The 17,086-nt window shown below is 35.2% G+C and overlaps 1 protein-coding gene across 4 annotated transcripts; it reads left to right on the top strand.

Moving 5' to 3' along the window:
- The first annotated feature begins 2,942 nt into the window (after nt 1-2,942).
- Nucleotides 2,943-8,496, top strand: TBL33 (TRICHOME BIREFRINGENCE-LIKE 33). Of its 4 annotated transcripts, none has more exons than XM_088874432.1 (6): nt 2,943-3,160; nt 3,680-3,950; nt 6,017-6,188; nt 6,907-7,029; nt 7,689-7,847; nt 7,966-8,496. In XM_088874432.1, the coding sequence occupies exons 3-6, from the start codon at nt 6,154-6,156 to the stop codon at nt 8,303-8,305; spliced, it is 657 nt and encodes a 218-aa protein (XP_088730558.1). In that variant the 5' UTR covers nt 2,943-3,160; nt 3,680-3,950; nt 6,017-6,153; the 3' UTR covers nt 8,306-8,496. The 4 variants fall into 4 exon arrangements, with proteins under 4 accessions (XP_088730558.1, XP_006828125.2, XP_088730557.1 ...); XM_006828062.4 differs by having other exon boundaries at nt 6,830-7,029; XM_088874431.1 differs by having other exon boundaries at nt 2,943-3,286.
- The last annotated feature ends 8,590 nt before the right edge of the window (nt 8,497-17,086 follow it).

Genomic DNA, 17,086 nt, shown 5'->3' with positions numbered 1-17,086 from the left:
ATTCATCTCGGATCTTTTGCTCAATGATGCCTTGAGCTCATCAATTCTAGCCTTATCCTCACACCAAAGCATGCCGTTCACATATAAGACTAAAACCAAGTGTGTACCATCATCAAACAACTTAAATAAACAAATATATTTATTTTTTAATTTGCACACAAGTCTTTTGCCCTTCTTTATGAAGCCTTCTAATTGTTGCATGTACACTTCCTCTTCAAGTTCCCCCTATAAAAATGTCATATTCATATTTATTTGATCAAGTTCTACATCATATATGGCAATTAACCCAAGTACGAAATAAATTGAGACCAACTTGACTACCGATGCAAAAATCTCATCAAATTCAATACAATGTTTTTGTGAAAAACCTTTTCCACTAATCTTGCCTTATACTTTTCAAGATTTCCATTTGATACATTTTTTACCTTGAACACCTATTTATAACCAACAATTTTTCTATCTTTTAGTAACTCTACCAAATCTCAAGCCTTGTTTGTTTGAACGGCTGATATCTCTTTTTCCATTACTCTTTTCCAATACTTGGTATCAATGGTTATTCATTTTTCAACTATAAAAGCATACAAAATATTTGAATCTACATAATCTTGTATCACTTGAGTGCATGGGGTTCTCTACTAGAGCACCAATGTACCAAAGGCACAACTTTATCCTGATGGCCATGTGGTTCTTCATCTTGATTTTTTTATTCTTCATGTTCTTCAACATGATCAATGGGTATATTTTCATAATGTATAGTTGCACTTAGTGGAAGTATATTAAGGTTGCCTCCAAACTATTGGCTCTTTTGTTGCACTTATTGATCATTGTCCTTCATCATCATTATTTGTCAATACCTTAGGTTTATCAAAATGCACATCCTGATAAGTAATTATTTTTGGGGCACTAGGATTTTATAATTGGTACCCCTTCACACATTTGCTATAACCCACAAAGATGCACTTCTTTGACTTTTTTGGGCACTAAGATTCTATAATTGGTATCCCTTCACACATTTTGCTATAACCCACAAAGATACACTTCTTTGACTTTGGATTCAACTTATTCTTTTGGCAACTTGAAATAAGTGCATAAGCATCACACCAAAAAAAATTTAAATCAGAGTAATCACTGGGAGTTCCACATCATACTTCATTAGGAATTTTGCTTCCCAATGCTACCGAAGGTGACCGGTTAATGAGACAGCAATCCAGTGATATGCCTTCTACCCATAATTCTTGTTCTAGACCGACATCCATCAAAGTGAGATTCATTCTCTCGGCCACACCATTTTGTTGAGGATTGTAAGCATTTGTATAATGCCTAGTAATTCTCTCGGCTTTGTAAAAATTATCGAATTCCTTTGATACAAACTCTCTACCATTATCCACTGTAAGAACTTTGATGTGAGCCCAATAAATTTTTCAACTTTGGCTTTAAAATTTTTTAATACACAAACCACATCACTTTTGGACCGGAGAGTTTTGATCTATACTTTTCTTGGGAAGTAATAAATAAATGAAACAAAATATAATGCACATCCATAAGATCTAGTTGGTGAAGGCCTCATACATGCGAATGAATGTAATTAAGTTTGCTCTTACTAGTATGCTACTCGGCCTTGAAAGGTTATTTCTGTTAGTTCACAATGCTCACAAAGTTCAGATCCATTAATTTTAAGTGTAGAAATAAGATTCATCTTATTTATCAAAAAAAGAAGAAATAAGAGTCATCTTCATCAAGACTTCCATATTCTTATCACTTGAATTTCCCAATCTTCAATGCCATAAGAAAAATGAAACTCTATAAGAGGTTTAAATAATTAAATCCCTTAAATCATATTTGGGTGTGGTTTTTATAAGGTTGTAACTTTAAACGTTTCAATTAAGGCCCACCTCCAAAATTTATCATACACATGTAATTTTGTTGTAAAAAATTCTTAGGATTATCTGAAAAAATATTTTTATATCTACTTATAAAATTTCAAACTTTAAAAATGGCTAAAATCCAATACATCTATAAATATATGAAAATATTAAAAATAGACGATCTAGATAATATGTTTTAAGATGTATTATTTTTAGGATTTCAAATATTTGTTTTTTTCATATTCATATATCTTGATGTCGAGATCATCTAGATGATCAATTAAAAAGCTTTTCAACATTAAAACATCTTTTTTCCATAAATTTTTGAGGTGCATCTTTAATCCTACGTTTCAGGTTACACATCATATAAACTTTTTCCATCATTATTTTCGCTCTCACGCTGGTCAGGTGCTCGCCATAATGGCAGTAATTTAGACTTCCTTCCATTGGATTCTCGGCGTGCAAAGGTTCCTTTCTATTTTGGATGTACCCTCTCTTTGTACTCATCTAAATTCATCTTTGTTTTCTGTCTATGGTGCTCGCCATAATGGCAGTAATTTAGACTTCCTTCTATTGGATTCTCGGCGTGCAAAGGTTCCTTTCTATTCTGGATGTACTCTATCTTTGTACTCATCTAAATTTATCTTTGTTTTCTCTCGGTCTACGGTGTGGTTTCGATAATGTTAGGCAATCCATTTAAGGTGTATTTTCAAATTTTATTATAACATATAATTTTGATGTAAAATGTTTATAAGATTATGTGAAAATCTATTTTTAAATCTAATATAAAATTTTAAATTTTAAAAGTGATTAAAATCAAATAGATCTATAAACAAATAAAAATCTTAAAAATGGACAGTAAGATGTACCTTTTTTGAAACTCAAAATTCTTTTTTTATTTCATAATCATATATTTCAATATATTTCGATGTGGAGATGATCAATAAAAGGGTTTTTCAATGCGGAGATGATCAATTTCGATATAAACTTTTCTCCTCTCTCTAGACCACCGCATCTTTATAATGGGTAAATTTTTACTCCACATTTCCTAGGGGACAGAGAGGCCTTATATTCATTAGGAGGCAAACAAGGAAGAAACAACGCAGGGGCAGGCGAGGCAAATGAAATGAAGTCCACCACGCCCCGAAAAAGCCGTTTCCCTCTCCTCTTCTTCTTTTTCGCTTTCTTAGTCATCGCCGCTCTCCTCTACGGCGAAGACTTTAGCTGCGCTCTCTTTCGCTCTTTCACCCCAATTCCTTCTTACCAACCCCTCCTATCTTCTCAATCTGCAACTGGTAAACATCTCTCCCCTCTCTCTCTTCTTTCTCTCTCTTCTGAAATTATTGGGTGAAGCACAGTTTCAGGATAAAGAGCTGAGCGTTTTATGGTCTTAAGAAGCCGATCGGAGCGATAAATCATATGTATGTTTTTTTCCTGCAAATGTGTCTGGTACACTATCAGCCTTCTATCATGCAATCAGCCATTGGAAAGACCCATTTGGGCAAATTTCCCATGGATGTATCATGTATGATTATCAGCCATGGACCCATGATGGGTAAAACCCCCAATTCATGTATGCCTCCATGGAATCATGTATATGTATGTGTATTGACTAAATTGGGCTGATTGTTCTCTCTTCCTTATTCACTGTATTTGGCCCAGTTATTGACCCATTTGGAGATGAGGAAATTATTTGTGATTATGCATTTTGTATGAATTGAACGATTTGATGGTCGAATGTAATCTCGAAATTTATGTATTTGAATGTATGTGTGTGTGTATATATTGGAGAGTGTGACTGAAACTTTTCTTAGGGATCCAGTCGCGGAAGCCCACTGGCAGCTACTCAGAGGCGGATCTTCGCCGGAAATTGGGTCTGTTGAGGGTGCCGTTCTCCTTTGAGGAATTTTCCGGCGACTGTGACTTGTTTTCCGGCAAGTGGGTCTTCGACAATGGGTCTCACCCATTATATGAGGAGAAATCATGTCCTTACATCCAGCCACAGTTGACTTGTAAAGAACATGGACGGCCCGATTCAGACTACCAGCATTTGAGATGGAAACCTCATGCGTGCTCGCTTCCCAGGTATTTTTCTTTAAAAAGTATTATTTCTGAGGAAAACAATGGATAGAAGATTGTAATTATATTTTTCTGTCAATTGAGTTATATTATTTTCCCTTTTTCTTAATTTGTAATCGGATGTCAATTTGGCCCCGGGTCAACCAGGACTTGGGAACGGGCCGGGCCGATACCGGAGCCAAGTAACTTGGGCAGGTCCATAAAAGGTTAAAAGAATAAAAAATATCAAAAAATAAGAAAACTATATATATATAGTAAAATTAAAATAACACTTAAAAAAAGTAGTGACAAAATATATTTTGAAAAAATCAATTTGTGGTAGGGGTATTTTAAAAATAAAACAAAAATTTAAAAATAAACATTCGTTGCTAAAAACTCTACCCAATTTTTTCCAAAATTATAGGAAACATAAAAAATATATTACAACTAAATTTCATATTTTTTAAACTTTTTATAATTTTTTTGAATTTATTTTTAAGATCTATCGAATAGTCAGAGTTAGCTGGCGGGAGTTTTTGAACACTAATTTGTGGAGTTCAGATTTTATTAAGAGGAAAACGTTTATATAAGGGTGAGGTCCTAAACAATCAAATTAAGGTGCACCTCAAAATTTCACTTAAAGAAGTTAGAAGTTGTTTGGATGTTTAAAAATCCTTAAATTGATTATAGAAATGAGAAAAAATAAATTTCAAGTTTTAAAAATACTACATCTTGTAATGTATTTTCGGACCATCAATTTTCAAGTTTTTCAAGCTCAATCTACCTTATTTTTGAAGCTTTAAATTCTATAATTAGAAGTGAAAATAAAATTTCAAACCATCACAAGGATATTAAAAAACAGCATCTTTTAACACCATTTGAAGGTGCGCCTTATTTTTATTGTTTAAGGCCTCGGCCTTACACAAATCACAACCTTATTCAAATCAATTTTTTTAATAAGATAGAGGATTGGATGGGTACAATTTATTTTACTATTACAGAAATTCAAATTTTATAATGCTGGCGCGATTTAGGGGCTGGAATGGGATTGGTTGGACATATGCCCTAGGGTCAAAGGAAGGGTTAAGTTTTCCAAGAAAGGCCCTGCAAACCTTCCATTATTCTCAGGAGATACCCTTCAGACTACAGAGGTTATTATCATCATCACATTGGTTGGCATAATGGCGCATGCCAACAGTTCTTTAAAATTTTACAGCACATTTCCTATAGTTTTCAAAAATAGCATATGTTGTTTTATATTTGTTGACTTTTTTTATTTTTTTTATTTATTTTTAAATCTACTCTTCAGTGATGTGTAAATTGTAGTTTTATCATATAAGAAGCAAAAATTGTAAAAGGAACTTATAGAACATGTAAGGAAAATAAAATAGAGCAGGGAAAATTATTTTTCTTTCTTATTATTTTGTCCAAGTCTAGCCTATTTTTATAATTGATTTTTCCTTTCTCATAGAAGAGACAAAAATTGTAAAAGGAAGCTACAGAACATGTAAGGAAAATAAAATAGAGCAAGGAAAATGATTTTTCTTTCTTCTTATTTTGTGCCAGCAGCTTATTTTTGTAACTGATTTTTCCTCTCTTTTTCATGCGCTCCTTTTTTCTTCTTTTTTTTCCACTTTTTCTTAAGATTTTACTAAACCTGTGCTGCAATGAAATCGCTTGATAAAATTATCTCAAGAAGAAATTCCTGAGAACAGCAATGCATAATATTGAGACAACAGAATTCGGCTTGGGCAATTAGGAGATAGTGGAATTTAGCAGTTCTCAATTTGGAAAGAAAGTCGAAAACGTAGAAAAACCATTACAAAAACACTGTTAATGGATTCAACATATCTAAAATTAGGTCCTTGAAAAATAGCAAAATTCTCTACCGAGCTGAATCAAATACCTCAGGTTGTGGCAATTTTAGAGAAATTTTTAAATTTCAGGTAACTTGTTTCTTGGAAGCATCTTTGAAAGTACTGCATGAGTGTGTGTGTGTGATGCCTACATGGTTGAATATCAGTTCAGCTCAACTCTCTCTCTCTCTCTCTCTCTCATATGTGTGCGATATGCTTCAATGGTTGACGATATAGGTTCAATGCCACACTTATGCTGGAGAGGCTGCGAGGGAAGAGGATGATGTATGTTGGAGATTCACTGAACCGTGGGCAGTTTGTTTCGATGGTGTGTCTCCTCCACTCTATCATCCCCGACGACGCCAAATCCTTTTATGCCAATGACTCTCTCACTGTTTTTACAGCTAAGGTTCTTCTCTCAAACCTTTCTTTTCTCTTTATTGTTTCTCTTTTGTGTTATTGAATCCGAAGTTGGGGAACTGAATCTTGAAACCTACTAAGAACTGCATTTGCTTTTCCCCAACAATTTGGGTTTCGGTGAGAACTGTTGGGAAAAGCAAAATTCGTTATCTTTTATGTGCACCAATGGAATTCAATCACAAAATTCAGAGAAAGAAAACATATAATTGCAGTCCATCCAATAAAAGAAATAAGCAAGAAAGGTAGTCGCATCAACTTTTACATGGAAAATCGTTATAAGAAGAGAATACCCCTGACGCAAATCTGATCATCTACCTTGTAAAATATATGGAGCAGACAATAATCTCCCCTAATTAATTTGGACTCCCTTTGTCGATGTTTGTGGCTGATATGCTTGTCTGTTGTCACTTTGCCATTTCAAACTTTAGACTACTTCCTGCCAAAACTGTCTGTGTGTTGTTTGTGTGTGCGTGTGCATGTGCGTGTGCGTGTGCGTGTGCGTGTGATTGCTAAAATTTTCTCATCTCTCTTTTATTACAAATTTTGGATTGATTTTCTGCCAAAACTCCCCTGCTACCACTCTCATTCACGTTTTATCTGTTTATGACAAGATTGAATTTTGGATTTCAGGATTATAATGCTACGATTGAGTTCTATTGGGCACCCTTCTTGGTTGAATCAAACTCTGATAATGCAATCGTACACAGGATTACAGAAAGAATGGTTAGGGCCAGATCCATCACTAAGCATGCAAAGCATTGGAAGGGAGTTGACATTCTTGTTTTCAACACCTACCTATGGTGGATGACTGGTACAAGGATGAAGATCCTGTAAGCCCTCAAAAGATACTTTTTCTAATTTATATTTTTTTGTCGTTTATTCTTGGGGAAAATATACTATGATCAACTGGACTGTAGAAAACCATAGCCTATTTTGGGTCATGCCCATCCAATTAAATGATGGATGATGTTGGAGAAAGGCCTACTATTCCATCATCAACAATCATTTCACTCGGCATTGATGTTCCCAAGGTTATAGTTTTCCACAGTTCCATCGGATTATTTTATACTCTTTCTTTTTTTCTTTTTTTTTATTTTTTCTTCCCTTTGTAATCACAACCATTATTGTTTTTTCTCTTTTATTGCCATTCCGCCATTAAATCGGTGAATAGCACCTTTTTTGAAAGTTAACCTTTACCTCAAAGAAACACCTTTTTTGAAATGCCAATACCTTCTAAATCAACTTGTCAAGGGGGTGAGTTTTATGAATGCAAACTTTGGGATGTGTCCAAGTTCTCCAAGTAGGGATTTCTTTTTCTTATAAATTCTTCATACAAAATTTGAAGAATTCACACAATTTTTCCAAGTTAACTATCTCTCAGGGAGCTGACTCTGTTATGGCACTTGCTAGGTCAGCCACCAAGTTAGAGTATTTCAACATCAGATTAGATTTAAGCGCTCTAATTATTTTTTTCCTTTTTCTCTTCTAGGCGGGGACCTTTTGGGGGAGACATGAGGCACATTGTGCCAATGGAGACTGAAGACGCATACCGCCTTGCTTTAAGGAGTATGGCTATATGGGTCGAGAAGAACATGGATCCTCACAAAACCAGAGTCTTCTTCACGAGCATGTCACCTGCCCATGAGAAGTGAGTGTGATATCTCTTCTTGCCTTAGTGCATCTATTTTAAATATAACTGGTTTTTATGTTACTTCGCTTCCCATGTACAATCCTCTGTCTCTCTCTGATAAATCGGAGACTTGCAGGAGTAAGGATTGGGGAGCAGAGACAGAAGGCAATTGTTACAACGAGACCACCCCCATTGAAGACCCCACTTATTGGGGGAGGGGCTCAAGCAAGGGCATCATGAGGGTTTTAGGCCAGGTCCTTAGTGGGATGAAGGTTCCTGTGACCCTTTTGAACATAACCCAGCTCTCAGAATATAGAAAGGATGCTCACACTTCAATTTACAAGAAGCAATGGAATCCATTGACCCCCGAACAACTAGCGAACCCTGTAAGTTATGCAGATTGTGTACATTGGTGTTTGCCCGGTCTTCAAGATACATGGAATGAGCTTTTGTATGCTAAACTCTTTTTCCCTTAGATCACAAGCCTAAGAGGGCTATTTTTGTTGTCTCCTCTGTGTTATTTCTGCCTTTCAAGGCCAGATGGGGCAGGCTTTGTTTTTCTCTGGAGTAGTTTGAGTGTGTTTGGAGTGCATTGAGAATTTGTTTGGAGAAAGTCATGTAAAATGTGTTCGATTCTTTTGTTTAGTTTCGATTCATTGGCCTCTCACTCTATCTCTCGCTGGAAGTCTTGATTAGTCACCAACTATCACGCGGAAGCTCATTTACTATTAACACTTTTTCTGTCAAGTTTTGTATGTCTTGGTCACCAATCCTCTTTGGAGCTTATTTCATTGAAACATTGCTTATTTAGAAGGAAAGTTTTATACTATTAGAACATATTTCTAAAACTCAGCCAAGGGAACTCGGCCTCGGCCCATAGGAGAGGCGAGATTTGGGCCAGTTAGTTGTACACAATGTTTTAAAAGTTTAAGTACAATATTACCATAATTTTATATTAGATACGGTACGATGGCTTTGTGGTTCACTTTAAGGAATAAAGTTTACCCCTGTTCGATTCAACGTTACAAAAAAAAAAAAAAAAGGGGGGAAATTACAAAAAACTCTCAAGACCACATTTCTTATGCAACTTACCCCCAATTTAAGTTTTTCTTTCACTTTTTTTCAAAAACACACTTTATATGCAAATACCCCTCAAGGGAAAAATTTTATTTTATTTAGATGGAAATGCCCTTCCCGTAGATAGAAATCAATTTGGCCAGATTTGACGTTGACTTTCGGAGCTCATTGCTGGAGCGAACCACTGTAGGGCTGGAGCGCATGATCCACTGCGGGAGTACACATACACAATGCTGGAGCACTGTGACTCCAGATTACACTGCCATAACTTACTTACATAGTGTCGAAGCATATGATCCACTATCGAAGTGCACGTAGACAGTGTCGGAGTGTTGTGAGTCCATAGTGTTGCACCATCGGAGCATACTTACACAGTGCCGGAGCGCGTCATCTACTGTCGGAGAGCACATACACAGTGCCGGAGCGCATCATCTACTGTCGGAGCGCACATACATAGTGCCGGAGCACATTTTCCACTGTTGGAGCGCACATAGACAGTGCCGGAGCGTTGCGATTTCAGAGTGTTCAACTGCAGGGGCGCACTTACACAGTGCCGAAGCGCTTCATCTATTGTCAGAGCGCACATACACAGTGCCGAAGTGTTGTGACTCCAGATTCCACTGCCGGAGCGCACTTACATAGTGCCAGAGCTCATTATCCATTGTCGGAGCGCACATAGACAGTGCTAGAGCATTGTGACTCTAGAGTGTTGCACTGTTGGAGCACACTTACGTGGTGCACTCCACATCTATTGCCGGAGCGCACATACACAGTGCCGGAGCGTCGTGATTCTATATTTCACTACCGGAGCATACTTACACAGTGCCAGAGCGCATAATCCACTGCCGGAGCGCACATAGACAGTGCCGGAGCACTGTGACTCCAGAATATTGCACTGCCAGAGCGCACTTACACAAAGGAGAGAGAGGCATGGGTAAGGTAAAACTAAGGGAGGGTAGTTTAGCCATTTTTTTTATTTTTTATTTGGTTGGAGGGTATTTGCATAGAAAGTATATTTTCGGGAAAAAAATGAAAGAAGTTAGGTTTGGGGTAAGTTGCATTGAAAGTGTAGTCTTAGTTAGGTTGGGGGTAAGTTGCATAGAAAGTGTAGTCTTGGGAATTTTCCCAAAAAAAAAAAAAAGCAGCCCACTAAGAATGGAGCCTAAAGATGTCTTTTAACATAAGACAGAAGAACCAATATGCTACACTTACTTCGGTCGGTAATAAAAGATGTACTTATAATATACTTAACCATTATTTTTTTCATTTTTTATTTTTAAAATTGAGTTGGACTCGGGGAAGTTACTTGGACTTGTCCGAGTAAATTACCTTAGCCAGGTCCCGAGTACCTTGGCCGAGTTGATTTTTTAAACACTACTATAGAATTAAGGTGCACATTGAAAATCTTGTAGAAAATAGTGTTTTGAAGTTGGAAAACCTTCCAATTGATATCTCAACCTTCAGATGTGTGGATTTAAAGAAAATAAAGAATTTCAAATCCTAAAGATAGTGCATGTAACAAGATATTTGGACCACATATTTTCAAGATTTTTAAGTGATTATAGATCTACTCGGTTTACTGATTTTAAATTTAATAATTAGAATTGAATATAGATTTTCCAGTTATCATTAGGTTTATAATACACGGAAACTATATCTTCTAACAAACTTTAACAAACTTTGAAGGCATATATTACTTGTATAGTCCAAGGTGAACACCTTATACAAACTTCACCTAGTGTTTGTAAAGTCAGCTGATACAACTTGGAACCAGCCGATTAAACCGGAACCAGGCATTGGCAAATCTGGTTTGGTGGTCCTACTGGGTATTTAAAAAAATATAATAAAAAATATGGGATTTGTTTGTTATATGGTTTTGAATGTCTTTTATCATTTTGGAAAAGATTGGAAAATGTTTTGGCCATGAATACTATATTTATATTTTCTTCTTTCTTGGATTACTTCTAAAATATCCCTGCGCACAAAATTGATTTTTTAAAATCCATTTCTTTTGCAACTTTTCAACTTCATTTGGATTAATTATTTTTAAAAATACTTTCTATATTTTTTGGATTTTTTTGTACACTTTTTGGACCAGCCAAGATCTGCCTAGTTAGGCTAGGTGAATTGTGTTGTGCGCAGAACTTCTAAATCCGATGGGTTGATGATTTTTAGTAAATAAAGTACGTGAAAAAATAATCGATAAAAACAAGCAATTAGCAACAAAAATAAAACATGAAATAAATAATAGAAAAAGAACATCAGGATTTACGTGGTTCGTCACAGATGTGACTACATCCACAGGCGAAGACGATTGATATTTTTCATTAAATCAAAGAAAGAAAATTACAAAGCAACTTACTTGAGAGAACTAGAGACTCAATCTCCCACAAATCCTTCTTCTCTATAATTTTCTCTCTCTGTAAAAATACCTAAAAGTTTTCTTCTATTTTTTTGGATATTTTTTTCTCTTTAAATAACCCATTATGTAGAAAAAGCAAACCACAAATAGGTGGTACATGGGGCTTTATCCTTTCCTATAAAATTAGGATTATTAACTTTATCCATTTCTACTTGTGGACCTAAGGCTCTATCCTAATCTAAGTAGGACTCATCCACAAACTTAGATCCTAAATAATAAGCTCTACCCAAATAAATAAGAAACCTAAATTAAAGGAAATCAATCCCTTAAAATTAGGGATTCAAGAATTCAAGATAAATATCAATAAATCTCACCTTGATTTGAATTCCAAAAGATATTCCCATCGACCGTCTTCTCCACACGTGCCTCCATTGGTGCTCACTTGGGCAACACATTAGTCGAGTCCAAACATAGCTTGAACTTCTATAATGGAACCAGCTTTGTCAACATATCTGCAACATTTTTCTTAGTGTCAATATTCAATAACAAGATATCACCTTCAGCTATGATCTTACGAATAAAATGATATCTGACATCAATATGTTTCGTCCTTGCATGATATATCTGATTCTTCACCAAATGTGTTGCACTCTTACTGTCACAATAAATAACAGTCATATCTTGTCGTAAGCCCAAATCGCTTACAAGTCCTCTAAGCCAATGACTTTTTTCACTGCCTCAATAACAACTACGTATTCTGCTTCAGTTGTAGACAACGCAACTACAGTTTGTATCATCGACCTCCAACTAATTCGAGCTCCTACAAGTGTAAACACATAACCTGTAGTAGATCTCCTACAGTCTAAATCACCTACAAAGTCAGCATCAATATAACCAACAACTTTGTCACACACTTGTTATCTCTATCAAACGTCAAACCCACATCTGTTGTACCTCTTAGGTAACGCAGAATCCATTTTATCGCATGCCAATGCTCATTTCCTAGATTAGCCATATATTTGCTAACAACACTAATGGCATGAGAAATATCTGGTCGAGTGCAAATCTGTAACAATATTAACTAAAATAAATAAAATAAATATAATAATAATATTAATAGTATTAACAGAAATCAATACAAGAAAAATAAATAAATAAATAAAAATAATAATAAGTATATATTAGTAATGATAATAATAATAATAATACTAATATACCGTTAGAATATTGTTGCTTTTATATTAACAATAAATAAAAGATATTATTGTTAATATATTTGAGGGTTCAATTTTACTTGGGTGGACCTTAAGTCCACCATCTTAAACCTTTATGTTAACACCTCTTATTACAACACCTTGTATCTGTGGTGTTTTCCTTTTATTCGACTCTCTCTCTCTCTTCATCATTCCAATGAACCTGTACTATCTCTCACCTCTTTTAGATAATCAAAAGGGAAAGTCATTTCCCTTGCACTTTGTCAAAAGAAGAATCTGCCCCTCTCTCTCTCGTCGTGTTTCCTAAAGTAGGTCATGTCTTCTCGCCTCTTCCCAAGAAATATTTTAGGTAAGTGACATCGTCTTTCTGAAAAATAGTCTGTTTTTAATAAATAGTGATATTTCCGTTCATAATCTGTATTTTATAAGTTTTGTGTGTAAGTGAGCTTATTGTCTCGAAAAATAATTCATTCTTTTTTAAAATAAAGTGAAATAATTATTTCTACTTATTATCATGAATTTTAGGCGCGATAAATTTTATGCGCACACGGCCTCATTATCTTGAAAAATAATCTTTTTAATAAAAATTGTGATATTTTATCTATGTTAGAAATTTTAAATGCTGTAAATTCTTAGAAAAATAAATTTATTTATTTTTCTTGTCTATTGTTAGAAAATTTTAGATACTGTAAAATTATTAAAAATAAATGTAATATTTATGCTGTTAGTAAAATTGTGAGAATTCTTTCTACTGTTTTTGAATATTTAGACGTTGTAAATTTTATGTGCAAATGACTGCCTTATTAATTGAAAACTGATATTTTTGCATTTGATTATAGCATTGTCTGTGAAATGTTCATTTGTCAATTGATATCCCATAAATTGTGATAATTCCGTATTCTTGAATTTCTATAAGAGTTTTTCTATACATATTAAATTGGCAATTATGCTAGAATGTCTTTACGAACTGCTACCTTTCTAAATTTAAGCCCAAAATATTTCATTGGTTATTTTTGAAATGTTATTGAAAGTGAACGTTATTAATGGTTTCAGTGAGATTCATATTAATGATTTCAGTGATATGTTGAGTACATGATATTGCTGCTTTCGAATGTTTAAAGAGATTTAGAAATACTTTAAGTATGCAAGTGGACTCATCCGGTTCGCCGGTGAGGTATAAGTGGACCTATCCAGGACGCCGGTAGGGATTAAGTGGACTCATCCGGTACGCCGGTGAGGTATAAGTGGACCTGCAGGGATTAAGTTGACCTATCTGGGATGCCGATAGGGATTAAGTGGACCCATCAGAACGCTGATGGGGTATATAGGTGACCTACTTGGGACGCTAGTAGGGTATTTTGTGAAATCTTTTTAATTATGCATTGATGCTAAAATGTGATATGTATTTCAATTATTCGGATTATACTTAATTATGCATTTTTTAAAGTGAAACTGTTAATGCATTTCTGTTAATAGATCTCCTTTTTGAAAATATTGATATCTTTCAATCATGATTATTTTTAGGATTATGATGATCACTTACTGAGTAGCCAAACTCATCAAATTATGGTAAACATTTTTTTCAGGATAAATGCGGATTTATTTTGAGTGCTAGTCAAGATCAACCATGGAAGATATTGTTGTTGTGCTAACTTTCTTTTGTTACCTTGTAAGAATTCGCCACTGTAAATTTGTCCTATCAAGAAATATATATATGTTTTGACTGTCACATCTCAGGAATATCAGTATTGTAAATTCTTGGGGTGTGACAATTATGGTATCAGAGCAATAGGTTTAAGATTCTTAGGAATGGAAAAAAGAATGTACTTAAAATCACATTTATTGTGTGTACAGACCGGGACAAAGTCGAGATCCAGAATAGCTGAGGCTAATATGGAAGGATTTCACAAAGCCTTGGAAAATATGGTTACTCTAATGCAACATCAGATGGAAAACAACAATCTATCCAGGCAGTCAGTTACAGAAAATGGTGGGAGTAATATCGAACAATTTAAGAAATTAAACCCACCTTCTTTTAAGGGTGTTGTAAACCCACTGGAAGCCGAGGGATGAATTATGCAATTGAAAAAAATATTCGAGGTTATGGAATGTCCTGATGATAGGAAGGTGGCCTTGGCAGTTTTTATGTTAGAAGGTGAGGCACAACACTGGTGGCGAATGGCAAAAGGAGTATTGGTCAAAGAAAATAAACCCTTGACTTGAGAAGTATTTCCAGAGGCATTTAATGAAAAGTATTTCCCATATTTTATTCGAGACCAAAAAGAAATGGAATTTCTAGAATTAGTCCAAGGAAATAGGACAGTAGCACAGTACGAGGTCAAGTTTACTGAATTGGCTAGGTTTGCACCACATATGATTAACAATGAGGCAAGAAAGGTGAAGAAATTTGAAAGGGGTCTCAGGCCAGCTATTAGAAGCAGAATATCAGTCTTGAAATTAATAACTTATGCTGAAATAGTGGATCGAGCCCAAATTGTCGAAAAAGATTTTGAAGATTACCAAAAGGCAAAAAATCAGAAAAGTCATGTTAGACCTATATCATCTAATCGACAATAGTTTGAAAGGCCAAACAAGAAGCCAAGGCCCTCGCCAGTTCAAAGCCCAATAGAACCATGTAGAAAATGTGGGAAAAACCATGGATCAAGCCCTTGTTATTGGAATACAGGAGCTTGTTTTAAATGTGGAAAATTGGGGCACCAGATTAGACAATATCCTAGCTTACAGACACAACAACTTCCAAAGCAGGGAGAGAGAGCTTCAAAGCCAAGACGCTCAGGCCTCAAAATCAGTGATCCAAGGTACTCTTACTATCTTCCAAAAAGTAGCTCATGTTTTGATTGATCCTGGATCTACTCATTCATTTGTGTCACAACACTTTGCATGCCACTTAAAGGTAGAACCAGAACAATTAGAATACATTCTAGAGGTAGCCACACCGATGGGAAATTCAATTAACACCAATATAGTGTACAAATCATGTGTAATAAAGATAGAAGAAAATGAACTGTTGGTTGATTTAATACTCCTGAAAATTTAAGATTTTGATGTAATCTTAGGCATGGATTGACTTTCTGCATACCATGCAAGTATTGATTGTTATAAGAAAATTGTTACCTTTGGTATTCCGAATCAACCAGTATTTTACTTTAATGGTATCAAAGAAGACTCCCCATCATATTTAATCTCTTGTATTCGAGCTAATCGACTCCTTCGAAAAGGGTGTCAAGGCTTTCTTGCCTATATCAAAGAAGATAGGAAGGAAAAAATAAATTTGGATACCACTTCGGTTATCCGAGAATTTCCGGACTTTTTTCCAGAAGAATTGTTAGGATTACCGCCTGACAGGGAAATTAAATTCTCCATTGAATTATTGCCAGGGGTAGCACCAATTTCTAAGGCACCTTACAGAATGGCACCTGCAGAACTTAAAGAACTGAAACAACAATTGGAAGAATTATTAGATAAAGGTTTTATCAGGCCCAGTGTGTCACCTTGGGGTGCTCCAGTACTGTTTGTCAAAAAGAAAGATGGGATTATGAGATTGTGTATTTATTATAGACAGTTGAACCAAGTGACAGTGAAAAATAAGCATCCATTACCTAGAATTGATGATTTATTTGATCAATTACAAGGATCACAAGTGTTTTCAAAAATTGATCTTAGATCCAAACCTTGGGAGATATACTGAGGGCCTGTGTTATTGACTTTACAGGAAGCTGGGATGACCATTTACCTCTGATTGAGTTGGCTTATAATAATAGCTTCCAAGCCAATATTCAGATGGCACCATATGAAGCCCTGTATGGAAGGAAATACAGGTCACCCATATGTTGGGACGAGGTTGGTGAAAGAAAGATTTTGGGGCCAGAAATTGTCAAGATAACCATAGATAAAATAACATTAATTCGTGAAAGGCTCAGGACAGCTCAGTGTCGGCAAAAGAGTTATGCCGATAACCGAAGGAGAGATCTTGAATTTGAGGAAGGTGATCGAGTTTTCCTAAAAATCTCACCAATAAAGGGCATTATGAGATTCGGTAAGAAAGGAAAGTTGAGCCACGTTACATCGGACCATTTGAAATCCTGAAAAGAATCGGAGGTGTCGCTTATAGACTTGCCTTACCAATCGAATTGGCAAATGTCCATAATGTCTTCCATGTATCATCACTACGAAAATATCAGCCCGACCCATCCCATATCTTAAAATATGAACCTTTACCGATCAAGAAGGATCTATCCTTCATTGAGCAACCAATTTTGATACTGGATAGAAGGGTGCAAGTGTTACGCAAGAAGGAGATTCCTTTGGTCCGTGTATTATGGCAGTACCATTCAAGAGAAGAGTCGACTTGGGAACGAGAAGACGATATCAGAGAAAAATATCCCTATCCTTTTCAGCAATCAGGTACACAAATTTAGAGGACTAAATTTCTTTAAGGGGGAAAGAATGTAACAATATTAACTAAAATAAATAAAATAAATATAATAATAATATTAATAGTATTAACAGAAATCAATACAAGAAAAATAAATAAATAAATAAATAAAATAATAAGTATATATTAGTAATGATAATAATAATAA

This window comes from Amborella trichopoda, chromosome 8 (genome assembly GCF_054954075.1).
Source record: "Amborella trichopoda isolate Santa Cruz 75 chromosome 8, AtrichopodaSantaCruz75HAP2 v2.0, whole genome shotgun sequence".
In the NCBI taxonomy this organism is placed as follows: Eukaryota; Viridiplantae; Streptophyta; class Magnoliopsida; order Amborellales; family Amborellaceae; genus Amborella; species Amborella trichopoda.
Note: the sequence above shows the minus strand (reverse complement) of the source record. Positions and strands in the feature narration are given on the sequence as shown.

Coding starts and splice junctions, on each gene's coding strand:
- TBL33 (XM_006828062.4), top strand. CDS start 2,992: ATGAAGTCCACCACGCCCCGAAAAAGCCGTTTCCCTCTCCTCTTCTTC. Junction 6,189..6,829: donor TCACTGTTTTTACAGCTAAG/GTTCTTCTCTCA, acceptor TTTGGATTTCAG/GATTATAATGCTACGATTGA. Junction 7,030..7,688: donor GGTACAAGGATGAAGATCCT/GTAAGCCCTCAA, acceptor TTTCTCTTCTAG/GCGGGGACCTTTTGGGGGAG.